The sequence below is a fragment of the Hemibagrus wyckioides genome, linkage group LG28 (genome assembly GCF_019097595.1).
Source record: "Hemibagrus wyckioides isolate EC202008001 linkage group LG28, SWU_Hwy_1.0, whole genome shotgun sequence".
NCBI classification, from domain to species: Eukaryota; Metazoa; Chordata; class Actinopteri; order Siluriformes; family Bagridae; genus Hemibagrus; species Hemibagrus wyckioides.
In genome coordinates this window covers 7,843,242-7,858,286 of record NC_080737.1, presented here as the reverse complement: position 1 = coordinate 7,858,286, position 15,045 = coordinate 7,843,242, and the positions used below count along the sequence as shown (strand labels likewise).

General features: G+C 40.3%; 1 protein-coding gene, 1 long non-coding RNA gene and 1 other non-coding gene across 3 annotated transcripts in view; all 3 read right to left on the bottom strand.

Moving 5' to 3' along the window:
• Positions 1–2,952: 2,952 nt before the first annotated feature.
• Positions 2,953–6,153, bottom strand: LOC131347960 (uncharacterized). Its single transcript, XR_009203867.1, has 6 exons — positions 6,117–6,153; positions 5,857–5,929; positions 4,837–4,874; positions 4,547–4,595; positions 3,816–3,875; positions 2,953–3,562 (listed from the first exon to the last, which is right to left on the bottom strand). It is a non-coding gene; the product is annotated as an uncharacterized LOC131347960 (long non-coding RNA).
• LOC131348805 (small nucleolar RNA SNORA18) lies at positions 5,682–5,815 on the bottom strand. Its single transcript, XR_009203989.1, has one exon. It is a non-coding gene; the product is annotated as a small nucleolar RNA SNORA18 (small nucleolar RNA).
• Positions 6,154–11,073: 4,920 nt separating the features above from the next.
• The window catches only part of LOC131348488 (double C2-like domain-containing protein beta), a 71,991-nt gene continuing 68,019 nt past the window's right edge, over positions 11,074–15,045 (bottom strand). Inside the window, exons 7-9 of the mRNA XM_058383503.1 lie at positions 14,928–15,009; positions 13,567–13,663; positions 11,074–13,478 (exon numbers count right to left, since the gene is read on the bottom strand). Coding sequence (XP_058239486.1) covers positions 13,342–13,478; positions 13,567–13,663; positions 14,928–15,009 — 316 coding nt within the window. The 3' untranslated portion in view covers positions 11,074–13,341. The remainder of the gene's footprint in view (positions 13,479–13,566; positions 13,664–14,927; positions 15,010–15,045) is intronic.

Here is a 15,045-nt window from a genome sequence, read left to right as displayed (position 1 = left end):
ATGATTTTTCCTACTAGGGGCAATATATATTTATACCTTTTTAAAAAAAGAAACAAAAATGTTTTGTTTTTGTCCATGTAAATGTTTCTGTCTTCACATTAAATGAAACCCATTTCTGCTCTCTGAGACACCCCAAGGGCTTGTTCATCTAAAAATCATCTAAAATCTGAAGGTGTTTTTCTTCAATCCGTGTAAGGTTATCCAACAGAGGGGGAAAACACACGTCTCATACTGAAAGCCAGACTCATTGTATATCAGCTGAAAAATGTTCCATAAGTCAGACACCAGTGTAGTGGTAAAAACATGATTCAGCATCTTAAATATAACAGATATAACAGTGTCCTCAATTCTTATCTAGTGTAACCCAGTGTCCCTTTTTTTTGTCTTGATTGTAACTTTTTGCTTTTCTGAACTTCTTTGTATGGATTTTTTAGTCACTTAGGTGTGAATTCCTCCTGCCTCAGACGCTCCTCCCACCGCTCCCAGAGCGCCAGATATCGTTTGTCCACTTTTCGGGCTCCGAGCTTCCGAATCTTCTTGCAGTCTGATTGGCTCTCGATGACACAATGAGCTTTTCATAAGAAGATATAGTCGCTACTTTGAAAGCATAATCCCATCTTTACACAAGTTTTAAAGGGTTTTGTGTGAGCGGTAATTAGGTTAAATGATGTAATCATGTGGGGAAAGCTTTGTGATCAGTCAAACAGGCAAACAGACCTGAAGTACAGCTTTCAGGTTACAAACTTCCACTGTGTTTATTAGTCACTCATGTGAATGACATGAAGTGAAAATGACTGTTTGTGACTCAGATATAGTGTGAAAACTTCCAAAATATGTAGCTGTTTCATATTCAAGCTACAATATGTGAATTTGTGACGTAAGAGCCCTGGTGATTGTTTAGTCCTTGCTGCTGCTATCAAACTTCAGGTGATGACTTCATCAGAAAGCATACACAAACAAGTCGTACCCGCACCATGATTTACTGATTTCGTTCCCCTCAGTACTCAGGGTTTGATCACATCAAAAAAGGTAGAGAGGCAGATTAATAATTCACAAGTCAGACAAATGTCAGGCTGCTAATCAGACTTTCTGCCACACAGGGTCATAAACACAGGCCTTCATTGTGTGGGGCGGTGATAAGATCCTGGGGCCGGTTCGATCTGCAAAACAAGCTAAATCATGCATCGGATCGGTTCAAAGGCCAGCCGGGTGTTTAGCTCGAGAACTCCATCGGTGTATCAGCTGATGAGATTTCAGGCCTTCACCGGTGTTACGTAATAACCAGCAAGTAGCTGAGGCTATTTAAGGCTGGTGTTGTACCTAGAAAGAGGCTGGAGTTAACTTGAAGTTATCATTGAGCTGGAAATAGATTAGAGGAGTGGGCTTGTCACTGTGATACTCCAGTGTTGAAAACAAGCTGCTGAACAGATTTCTCTTCAGAAAATCCACGCCTCGGTGCGTTTTAAAGAGCTGAAACAAACCTAGAAGGTTAAGCAACATGTCATTTATTAGTGAGGAACATTGAGCAACATGATTACTGCCCAATAAGTGAGCTAAAGGAAAGCTTAATCATTAGTCTCGTATGCAATATAATTTTAAAAACTATTGAGCCGGGGCGCATCGATGAGCAATCCTCAGCAGGATCCAGACATGTTCCTGGCAGCTAAACGCACGTTCCTTCGACTAATGAGCGTAAAGCCCGATCGTTATATTCCACATTTCCTGAGTTCACGTCGCCAGAACCAGAATCCGAGCTGGAGAAAAACGCAAATCAGCAGACTGTAAAACTCAAGACCTTTCACTCAGCAAGAACCCGAGTGTGAAAACGAGAGACAAGGCCAGCACTTGGGTGTTTATTCTTTTATTGTTTGAGGTCAAACCTTCAGCACAAGAGCGAGTGAAGAAATAAACACAGCCACATATTCCTTAATGAGCAGATAATCCAATTATTTCCCAGTGATACATGGTGTTACAGCATTAAGAGCTTTATATTCCTGACCTTTTGGACTCAAGTTACAAAATTGCTTAGTTCACAAGCGTGATGTCTCTGTGCATTCCCTCCCTGTTTATAATCATTACATTAGGAAATGAACATCCTTTAAGAAACATCCATGTGACTGAGCACCACTGATGTGAGTGATGACTTGTACAGACTTTAATAAGGGAGAGGGGAAAAAATTATTTATCACCGCATTAGGTAAGGTTCATGATTCACACTTTACCACCAGTTCAACCCATAAACCGTTTTTTTCCCTCCCCTTGCTCAGCACATTTGCTTTCGGATATGAATCAAACCTGACTGTGGCTTCTGAACCAGCAGGCAAACAAACAGGCTTTGAGTAGAAAAGGGAGCTCTGAAAGCTTGTGCTCTCTGAAGAGAGAATCCTTTAATCTGCGTCCTGTGGGAAACGCAGAGACCCGAGTCTGTGCTTGGCAGAAAGGACTTCCATCTTAATGCTGCTTAAGTGCCCTGTGTTCCCGCGATCAGACGGTGACGCACAAGCCCGTGTGCCGTGACGCTTTCCATAAACACCTACAAGGACGCAGGCTCCTGGTTTAATCACGCCATGTCATCACATGCGATGGAATACAGGCCTGCGAGTGATGACTAGTGCACACGGTCAAAACTGAGGCAGACTGTCTCGCTCTTCTACCTCAATAAACAATTAGACTTCACGTGTGCATGTTGCAGCATGTCTAACTGCTTACAACCGAACAAATCCATTACAGACAGCTGGAAATAGGCAGGGCAGCGTTACAATATTCCCAGAGGACCACGTGTTGCTCAAGATGCCATAAAATGACATGGTGGCAGAATGAGACAGAACAGAAGAGTGAAATTGCTCAGTTTAATAATATTAATAATAATAATTATTATTATAATAATGTTCCTCTGGTGTCAAAGAAGCACATTTTAACCACAGACATGTTTTGAACACAATGAGACGAAGCTTTTATTTCATTTAATTCTTTTTATTGAAAACCAGCATCACACAGCTCCACTCAGACCTCCGTTTGTTCCTCAGCAGACTCTCGGGTTCATCTGTTAAATTGAAAAAGGAAGAAAAAACCACCCCCCCAAAAAAAAAAATTCATAAAGGGAATGCTCGCTGAAGTCACTAATATATTTTGGGACTGGTCTTGAACACTGACACATAACAGATGAATATAACTGAATGCATGGAAAGTTTGGGACATCCAACACTTTACAGATCTACACATCGGCATGTTCTAATAAAGCTAATGAAGGATTCTACTGACATGTGGTGCAGCTACAGAGCAGGACTAAATACACTTAGACTTCGTGAACTCAAGATCTGGAACTAGAGACACTCTGCTTAAAACTGCAAGACTGAAATGTGGCCCTTCGGACCGCAGGCGTCTCATCAACCCAAAACGACTGCATGGAGTCCCTCGGGGCGCTGATGTGGGATCACGGCGTTAAGGATCGCCAGTGGTGTTGCGTGGCTGACCCCCTTTGAAAAGTGATCCTTGTGCAGATTTTAGTGTCTCACCGTTCATGTCGGAGAATCCCTCAGGGGTGATGCAGCAAATTTACAACCTGTTTAAAAGACAAAAAAAAAAACCCTAATGTTAGTTTATCTAGATTTTTTATTTTTTTTTGCTTTTATGATCCTTTGCATTAACATGTTCCCAGTAGATCACACCAGTTTGACTGAAGTGATCCACTGGGATGGGGTTTGCTTTCCGGTCATGTCCACAGCAAGACGAGAACTTCACCTCTCGAGAGCCTTGGTATATGACCGATGTAAAGGGGGGGGGAAAAAGCTGTAGAGATAGTGTATAGTAGTCACCTGACTTGGATTCCTGAACCCAGCTCACATGTTCATCAGTCAATCCTCTCAAGGACAAACCTGAAAATGAGAAATTACATCAGATCAATATTTTAAGGAATCCAGACTCCAGCTTTTGCTGATGATAGAAGTGCTTGTGTGCATGCTGACTGAAGCAAGCAAGCATGTGCAAAACAGCAATACTGAAATGAAGGCAACACTACTGGTTTCAAGTTAACATGGTAAAACTTGGCAAAGTGTTTAGTACTTCTATACGATTAATGAAGAGACTTAAATCTGATGAAACTATGTTGACTGAATACTATACAAATCCTATTTAAAGAAGTTAATGTAAATTTAGGTTGCCATGTATTATTTATTGATGCTAGACAGCTTTTTATTTTCTAAATTGACGTTAGGCATCATAACGTTAAAGACGGACTGTGCATCAACTCCGAACATGTAGTTAGAATGCTCACAGGCAAAACACTGATCTTATGATAAATACAGGAAGTCTCTCACCAATATCAAATGACTCGACTGTGCATGCTTCTAGTTAATCATATATATGCAAATATTTTACAATAACTTACTAAAACAATACAATATGAACCTTGCCACCTTGCTTTCAAACATCAGCACAACACACATGCACCCCAACTGTAACGCAAGGCTGGATTCATCCTTAGTGAAATGCACTAGCAGACCAGTAAAACCATTAGCTTGCAGAAGTGACCGGTGTGCATACGTACCCATCGTTCATCAGCGCCGCATCGTTAAAGCGAGGCGCTCTCAGCATGTCTACAAGACAGAAATTCAATTTAAGCACATGTTCAAGAAGTTGAACTCTACACAGTATGTTAATCAGCATGGTCTGTCTCGGCACCACCAGGGACCCAACACATGAAGGCTGTAAGGTCCATGACTGAAGGTTATCCGAGTTGCTCTTGCACTGCCATTTGAACATTCCAATCAGATATACAACTGGATGCAGATACCACACAGTGCGGAAAGCACAGGGAGCTTCAGGTTTGAGACTCACCGCTGTGGGACGAGTGCGCCCTCATGTGGTCACTGCAGCTGCAACAACAAGAGGCACAGTGTGTTACTATCCTGAACACTCCAGCTTCACAGTATTTACATATCCACTTTAAAGTTTACTAATAGCACCATGTAATTTGATGCTCCTTATTTAGTTTTCTGTAGAAATGGAAAGGCTCAATGATTTACCTCCAGTCTCTCACTAAAGATTACAAAATATGATGTTTAGTGTGACAAAGCTGTTAGTGACCGTATACAACAAGGGTCCCCAAACTGTACCCCCTCCCACATTGTTTTCCTCTAAACAATGCCATGTTTAGCTTTAAATATATGTTTTACTGGCATCATATCTGCATATGATAAAGGCTGACATACAACCTAAAATTTCCCTTAGTTAGTAACATGGCCTAATAACTTGTTAAATTCACCTAATAGTAGTCAACATAACACCATTGCAAATGAACAGGTGATTTCAATAGCAATGAATGTGTCATGATAGAAATGATGCTCTTTTAATAGTCTACATGTCTTGAAAAGTAATGATCACTTATTTGTACGGTGCATAAAATCTATTCTAGCATCAGGAAGCATAATACATTTAAAATCATAAAATCTCCACAATACAGGCAGTCGCTCTGGCCCATGCAAGTTTCTGGTTCAGACCAAACCAGTCCCCAATTAAAGAAAGGAAAAATTACATGGCCTCAGAGAAAAAAGTTTGGGGACCCCTGGTATATAGTAGGTAAATGAACTGATTTATCTGATGCAGCTAATAAATCACACAGACAAACAATGCATTGCACTTGCAATGTGTTGCAAGTGTTACACATGCACACAAGTGTAAGAGTTTGTCCTGCAGCGATTGCCCACAGAGTTAATGGAAGTAACAGTATGGGTAAAGCTATACTACAGAGTTCATCTTTGAGGCATTTCCAACGACACGGCTCTACTGTGAGGGGCCAGTCGGGATAGACCTCAGGAACATATTTTAACAGTAAATGAAAAACTGCATCTTACTTACCACTGGAAGCACGATGATCCATGCAGCATGAACATCTTCAGGTAGATCAGAAGTCTGCATCCGGTCAGCAGATCTGGAAAACGACAAGCAAGCGGTTTATAAACAGAAGATAAAATGTTCCTTTTCAAAAAAAAAAGGATGACTGTTCAGAGAGGCTAGTTTCTTTCATGGGCATAAGAGCAGTTGAACATAAAAAGCCAATCATCACAACAAGACAAACTTTTAAAAATACATATAAATATATTAAAATTGTGCTGTACCTCATGTTCAGCCAGGACGTCCATCCGAGATCTAAAGAAACATTAAAAACATTCAGTACAGGCTTGAATTTATTCATGGTTTATTAAGCAAAGTGTCCATTCCCATAAGTAGCACTGCTATCATTGAAACACAGCAGTGAGTTGCAAGAGAAAAGAGTTGTACTTTTTGCACTGTACTAGTTCCTAAGCCCACTATCACTAGGCCGTGACTAGGACTGTGCACAAGGATGAATCTAGTTTGGGATAAAATCAATCACTTGCCATTTTGAAGCTCTGGATACACGAGAGACCCGGGAAAGAATGCACATCTGAAGCAAACATCCTAAAGAGGAGGAAAAAGTGTGTGTGTGTTAATACACATCTATACAATGCATCACTGAGGTTAGAAACACAGAACAGGTTTAAAGATATCCCAGGCCTCATTGTCACCTCAGCAATCAATAATGCAGAGATGAAAGCAAACCTGGATATTAATCTAGCCATGAAATCGATGGAAGTGATCCATGACATGAGAGACTCCAGTTTAGTGATGATTTAACATGGCTTTCATAGACGAAATGAACATCGCCTGCTGCGCATGCGCGCGCACGTGCACCATGGTACCCGCCCGACTTAGCTTAGCTTAATCAACTACAAATCGCCTCAAATATTGGAAAAGAAATGCGCCATAGGGTTCAGGAGCAGAAATAAACACTAAATATGATTATACTACAATTTTCTAAAAAGTTAATTGCAAGCTAATTTACACTATAAGCTGTTCGGCGTCACCACGTGGCGTGGGTTCATATATAAAGAAAAGTCATAATAATGCCTTAAAAATATCGTTAAAGCTGCAGCTAAATAAGGCATGTTCTCTAAACAGGGCATAAAGCATAAGATATAATGAATTAAACGCTAAAAACAGACAGATATTTACCGCTTTAAAGGCGCCATGTCCGTACAGCTCACAGCGAGGTGAAGGAAAGAGACCGGAAGAGCTTCAGCCTCTATAAGAGTTATAGAAAATCCCACCCACACACAGAGAAAACCCCGCCCTCTATATTAAGACTCGCGCTATGATTGGTTATAAGCTCCTCCTCACAAACGACAGTATCCAATAGGAGAGCATCTTAAGAGCACGCGCTGACCAACTTCCATCTCCATCCAAGCCAGTTAAATTTTTTTAATTTGGGATTTTATTATTATTATTATTATTTTTTTTTAAATAAAATAAAAATATATAAACAAACAAAATAAAACAACAATAAGAATTATAAATATTTCTCATTTAAAATATTGTAAATAAATATTATAAATAAAATACAAATAGAATATGAATAAAATTATACTCATACTGTTATTTTTATAATTGTGTTTTGATTATTATTTTAATTTATTAATTAATTATTTATTATTCTTTAATTAAAACATACATTTTTACAAATTCGATCCAGTTCATGACTTAAACACTGAACACGTGTGACCGATTATCTGAGAAGAAGAGTAGTGTACTAGATCTGAATGAAGCTGATGAGATGAGGGGGTGAGGTTCAAGGATGATGAATATTTGGGAAAATGTGTTAGAATAAGGTCTGGATGGTTTGGCTGTCCGGTACAGGAAGGTAAATAACGAGAGAAGTTTGTAGTGTTTGACTTGGCTCAAGTTCTCAACTCTCAACCCCTTTACTGTAAACTTCTGCACTGATGCTGTTCAAGGACTACATAAACATTTTGCAATGAGCGCAAGACAATACATACACACAACACTAAATTATACAATAATGCAGAATGTAGCATTCCTAACTCAGATCCATGAGCAAACCTCTACCTGCAAACAGGTAGAAAGTCTTACAGGAGAAAAGATCCATTATCTATGACTAACTATACTATGTTGCAAAAAGTTTTGGGACACCCCTCCAAATCATTGAATTCAGGTGTTGTTTTTCAGGGGTCGGGCTCGGCCCCTTAGTTCCAGTGAAAGGAACTCTTAATGCTTCAGCATACCAAGACATTTTGGACAATTTCATGCTCCCAACTTTGTGGGAACAGTTTGGGGACGACCCCTTCCTGTTCCAACATGACTGCACACCAGTGCACAAAGCAAGGTCCATAAAGACATGGATGAGTGAGTTTGGTGTGGAGGAACTTCACCAGGTTGAGTCCTGACCTCAACCTGATAGAACACCTTTGGTCCCGCAATTTACAGCTATAACAGCTTCAACTCTTCTGGGAAGGCTTTCCACATTGTTAAGGAGTGTGTTTATGGGAATTTTTGACCATTCCTCTAGAAGCGCATTTGTGAGGTCAGGCTTTGATGTTGAATGAGAAGGCCTGGCTCACAGTCTCTGTTCTAATTCTTCCCGAAGGTGTTGGGGATCGAGTTGAGGTTAAGGGGCCAAGCGCCACCCCTGAAAAACAACACCTGTATTCAATGATTTGGAGGGGTGTCCCAAAACCTTTGGCAATATAGTGTATATATTGCCTTAATTAAGAATATTTAGAAAAAAACACGTCACAGAATAATAATAATCTATCAATCTTCAGAAAAATGATGTGTTGCTGCTCTTTATTGTAAACTTCCTTGGAATCTCTACAATAAGAAATCCAGGTAGTAATAAATTGTATTAATTTCCTATACATGTAACATTGTAGAATTTTTTATTACATTAATTCAGTTTTCTTTATATAAATGTTGATGAGGCCAACTCTAGACATACAGTTTTACACAGATCAGCCATAACATTATGACCACTGGCAGGTGACGTGAATAAGACTGATGATCTCCTCATCATGGCACCTGTTAGTGGGTGGGATATATTAGGCAGCAAGTCAACATTTTGTCCTCAAAGTTGATGTGTTAGAAGCAGGAAAAATGGACAAGCGTAAGGATTTGAGCGAGTTTGACGAAGGGCCAAATTGTGATGGATAGACGACTGGATCAGAGCATCTCCAAAACTGCAGCTCTTGTGGGGTGTTCCCGGTCTGCAGTGGTCAGTACCTATCAAAAGTGGTCCAAGGAAGGAACAGTGGTGAACTGGCAACAGGGTCATGGACGGCTAAGGCTCACTGATGGACGTGGGGAGCGAAGGCTGGCCCGTGTGATCCGAACCAACAGACGAGCTACTGTTGCTCAAACTGCTGAAGAAGTTAATGCTGGTTCTGATAGAAAGATGTCAGAATACACAGTGCATATGCATAATGGGTCAGGGCTGTGTGGGCAGCAAAAAGGAGAACCAACACAATATTAGGCAGGTGGTCATAATGTTATGCCTGGTCAGTGTACAGCACACACAGAAGTACTCTTCGATTATTTCCAGTAGGTTTACTGTATAATGAACCAGATTTGTCTTACAGAATGAATAAGATTTATCCCAGAACAAAAATTTTTCCCACACGTATTTCTTAGGTGTGGAATTCTCTCTGCTCGGGCTGAGAAAGAAAACAGGAAGTGCCTGGTACAGACAAATACTGATTAACTGTAATGAATCAATCTGTCAATCAATAAATGTTTATTTCTTTTAACAATCATTGATGTGTAATAAATGGGAAAGAAATGTTCTCTCGACTACATTTTACCAAAACATTTCAATTTTTCTGATTCATGCTGCTGATTGATAGGCGGCGTCTATCGGCCGTAAGATTAAAACCACTGAGAGGTGACGTGAGTAACGTTGATTTATCCTGTTGTCATGTGGTGGGATATATTTTTTATGTCTTAACATTACATCTGAAGCTCATCCATTCATCAGGAGAACAGAGCATGTTTTGATGATGTATGCGACTGGTTGACTAGTAGACACAGAATGTCTGGAGTCACACCTCGAGCAAGTAATGAACTGGTCTGCTTGTTGATTTGAAGCTTCTCTCCAGCTCACATACCCTGATTGTTGATTGACAGGAAGCAGAAGTCTCAGCCGCAGACCCAGGAGGAAGAACCGCTGTGAATGTGGCAGAAGGAGAGGTTGAACTGATGATCCGATTGGTCAGAAGGGGCCGATTCATTTTCTGTACCAGCAGCTCAGAACTACAACTCAAATCGTGGTTGCTATAGAAACAGCGAATCGATTTAAAGAAACGTTCCTAAACATGCTTTATGGTTAAGTAGCTGGAACTTTCTAGAGTTACAGGAAATATTTAGCGTATAATGGCAGCTCACTAAGACGGATTCCAGCAACAAATCACAGTGCAGAGTAAAAATAACGCTCTAAAAATGAACAGGTTTCTGGTTTAATGAAGTTTGGCTTTCTTTATAGTCTAGATTTTGAACTGAATCAGTTTAGGACTGTTAGAGCAGGCTGAATTGTTTCTAATCCTTATTGGGAAGTGATTGGAGGTGTTTTCTGAGTACTCACACCTCCATGACGTCTTGAACACCTTCGGGTCAAATTGACCTGTTTTGTATATTTAAGAAAAGTGTTTTATTCCAGAGCTAGTGCTAGACGAGCTTTTGGGGTTAAAAAGTATACATTTTTTTTTTACAATTGTTTGCAAGTTCTCCCAGTGCTCTGGGGGCTTCGTCTGGGTTCCTCAGTTTCCTCCACCATGCATAGTAGGGTGATTGATGAGCTCTAAATTATCTGTAGAGTGTGTGTGTGTGAGACCCCTGAGGTAGGCTCCAGGTTCACTGTGTTGGTAAGTGCTACGGAAACCTGAGGTCAGTCTAACCCTCATGTCTTGCCTGGAAGTCTCGGAGCAGATGTGTGTGTCTGGAAGTCAGCTGGTGACGGCTGAACTCCTGAATTACACGTGTTTAATGCTTTTCTGTAAATAAGATTAAAAACGTTACTCAGAACATTTAAACACAGTGAAGTATTTCCTCTGTAATTACTAGTTAACCCTCTCGTCAGCCAGACCGGGCCACGTTTAAGTCCACGTCCTTGCTGGTTTTATAGAATAATCCAGAATAATCCTCCTAGATCCCAGTAGAGATGCTGATGGATGATGGCTGTGAAAATAACCGCTCTGAAAACAAGGCAAACAGGTTGGTTCTCTACTTTATTAGACATGGTTTTTTCCAAATCAGAACATATATAAATAGCACGTCCTTCGCCAGAGTAAAAAACAGGCAAGATATAATACTTCAAACAGACATAAAGGAAACGACACGTTCTGGTTTCTGGTGTTTTTCGAATCGGAAAATGAGGAATAGTGTTAGAAATGTGTCATTAAATAATTCATTTTGTGTTGTGTCTGTCTCGTGGTTAATGTTTCTACATTACAGTGCTTGTTTCCCTTTCGTTTAATGTGCAGTGATTAATAAAGCAAAAAAAGAAAGAGAGATAGACAGGAACAAAGAACGTGTCGTTTTTAAACTTCATCCACTTGAACCCAGGACCCCAGCGCCCCACACACACACACACACACAAACAGTGTCTCATCAAGTGATAATATTCCGACTGATACAAGATACCGACTTGGACAGGAATAGAAATATGCCAAATGTTATCATAGAGTTATTCCATATTAAAAGCTAATCTCTGTCTAGGAATCCTTGTAAAGTGAGCGGTGCAAAAAACAAACCAAAAAAATAAAACAACCCCACAACACTGTTAGAAAAGAAAAGGCACGATAATTCTGCCGCTCGGTGCAAGAAGTGACGGTGAAGGAGGAGTAGGAACATATCAGTTTCATCTGAGAACCACTGGAAATGCAAACAATCGCCTGAGATTGGAAAAGAAACGAAACAAGACAAGATTTTTCTTTTTCTTTTTTGTTACATGCGATCACGTTTCCCCGGATGTTAGAGCAGCCGGAACAGGCGATGAGGGTACAAAAAACGTCCAAGAAGAAAAAACACGGACATTCCATGATCTTTTAGCTTTTTAGTCGACGATTTCTCTTTTACAGAAGAGTATCAAACATTAAGCAAAATCCATCAAAGGGCGTTAAGCAAAGTCAGATTTAAGGAACGTCGCATGCATTGTTATTATTATTATTTATTTATTTTTTTTTACTGTATTTTTTTTTTTTAACGCCGTAGAGTACAAAGGCAACGGATTACAAAAGATGTCACAAGTCTGGCTGTTGCACCGAGTGCTTTGATAGAAGATTCGCTTTACTGAAGCAAAGGTTCGACGTACTAAAGACCTCAGTTACACATGCCTGGGCATATGAAGGTATCGACATTCCTAGAGCTCTAACACGTCCACGTCAATTTAAAATATACTACACGAAAAAAAAAAAAAATAGAAATAAATACGTATTAAAAATTCCAATAATAACAACTAAGAAAACCACTGAAATCCATGCAGGCTAAATATTTTTTGATTGTGCCAGAAGATCTCTTTAGTGTGTAAATGATATATATATATATTTATATTTAAAAAAAACGATTCTAGTATTTTTTTTCTTAAACCCACACGTTTCAACATGGTTCTAGGAATCATTAGAGAAAGGAAATGATTCACAGCGGCGTGTTGAACGCGTCAGGCTGAACGACATCTACACCTACGTTACTGTACTCTACATTCCCAGTATGACAGTCCGGATCTACTACAATCGAATACCTGGAGTAGGATTGCTCCGAATTCTTGGCGGGATCTTGAACGATTTTTGTATGTAAACAGGACAGACTTTGAGTCTGGCGCTTTTTTTAGTGTCACATTCTCAACAGCGTGGATTTATATATATATATATATATATATATATATATATATATATAAAAACAACACATTCCCGCACTTGGTCGTTACGTGAATTAAAAATAAAAAAAATAAAATGGAATAAAAATAGATCATCTTAAAAAAAAATCCATCGAAGTGTTTTATCATAGCCTAGACTAATACAAGAGATTTATTTATTTTTTTGCCGTTGTGGTCAGACATACCGACTATGAACTGGACACTAGATGTAAACAATCTCTTCCGCGCAGGTCTAATCCAGCCACGCCCCCTGATCTGAGGTGATCTGAACATCTGGTGTAAACAACACTCTGGAATACATACTGAACATCGGAGAGAAGCGGAGAGAACAGCAAGGTATTGAAACGTTTGTACACGATGCCCTGCAGAGGGAAAGTGGGAAAAAAAAACACCTCTTCATACAGTATCAACACAAGCTGGCTCAAGAAGCTCAAAAGCCACATCGAACAGTAAGGTCAACACCAGGGGAAGTACATACAAGGGGGAAAAAAAAAAAAAAGAGGTCACTTTGGTACCCATCTCTGGACTGTAGCGTTGGAGGTGACGATCGAAGGCCGAGCGTTACGTTCTGGCGGGAAGGGGAACGGGTGCTGGCGCCTCAGGTTTCAGTCGTTGAAGCCCGAACCTGGTAGTTCGTTAGTGAGTGTGTGCCAGCGCTCGATTTTCTTGTCCTTGTTTTTGAGACAGTCGAACCAGTGTTTCAGACGCTCGCCGTTAGCATTGATGCCTAAAGACACTCCACCTGGGTGGATAAAAAAATATGCATCAACACTCCTATCTGATTCCATGGGACACAGGATATACACTACAGATACCATAAACATCCTTACCTATAAAATCATTCGATTTACCGATGTCGTAATCCCAGACGGTCACCTCGAGGGTCTTCTTGCTCAGTTCTGTATACTTGATCTCATAGAAGAACTCCTGTGTGAACGAGGAGACACGTGAAACAGCTGTAACAGTGAATAATAACAAAGTGGCCAAGAGCTTGAGAGAAGAAGCAACTCGAAAAGCAAATAAATGTCAAAGATGACATCAGTATCTGACTAAACCTCTACCAGTTACTTAATGAATATAACAGTTACACTATTAAACACAATCAGTACTGGAAATACAATCAGCTGTAACACCTACCTACCTACCTACCTACCTAAACTATCCATCCATCCATCCATACATTAATCTATCTATCTTGTTACAGTGGCACCTGTCAATCAAAGGGGTAGGATATAATACACAGCAAGTGAACAGTCTGTTCAGTGTATTGAAAGCTGGAAAAATGGGCAAAAATGGGCTACAAGGGCTGCATGGTGATGACTAGAAAACCAGGTCAGAGCAGGAAAATCCGCACTGCAAAACCTGCTGAAACGGTTTGAGGAACATGACAAGGAGTTGACTTGACACCTTCCCCAGAATCTATGGGATGTGCTCGACAGATCCATGGAGGCTCAACCTTACAACCTAAAAGACCAAACGGATTCTAGATGCAAATGTCTTGGTGCCAGATACCACAGCACACTTTCAGAGGTCTTGTGGAGTCCGAGCCTGATAGGTGTATGAGCATCCGACTACAGTGGGGATGACAGCAAGAGAGGTGAAATAGACGACCAAAGCTATTAATACTCCTTGCACCGCACCTCGCTCCCTTAGATCTACTAGCACTGCTCGCCTGTTAACCCTCTCTCAGGGTAAGAGGTAGGAACACATCTAGACTCTTCTCTGTTCTGACACCGAGGTGGTGGAACGAACTTCCTCTAGATGTCCGTACAGCTGAGTCACTGACTGTCTTCAAACACCGGATGAAGACCTACCTCTTCCTGAAACACTTACACTAGCTCTTATGTTTTCCCTGCTTTTAGGCTGACGGTATCCCATGTCTGTGACCTATTGAACCAGTGTTAATGTATTCATTCATAGAGACTTCAAAGTGACTCTGGGAATGTAAACAGATATAAAAACATCAGTGTTTCTACCAGATTATGAATACTGCAATAATCTCCTTCCCCAGAGTAAGAGAGCTGTGGTATAAAATCAAGACTTCAAGAACGAAGCTCCAAAGGTTCAGTATGTGGTGATGGCGTTCTCCTAAACTTTTTTGGTCCATATCAAACATCACAGGAGGAAATAAGTAAAATATGAAGGTCAATCCTGCCAATATTCCTAAGACGATAATGTAATGGAGGTCTACCTCATTAAACTCTGGATTAAGGGTCTTCTTCTTGACAGCAGTCTTGTGCTTTGACTTTTTGTTCTCATCCGGTTTCAGGTATCTGAAATCCATAAAGACACAGACGTTATTTTAGGTA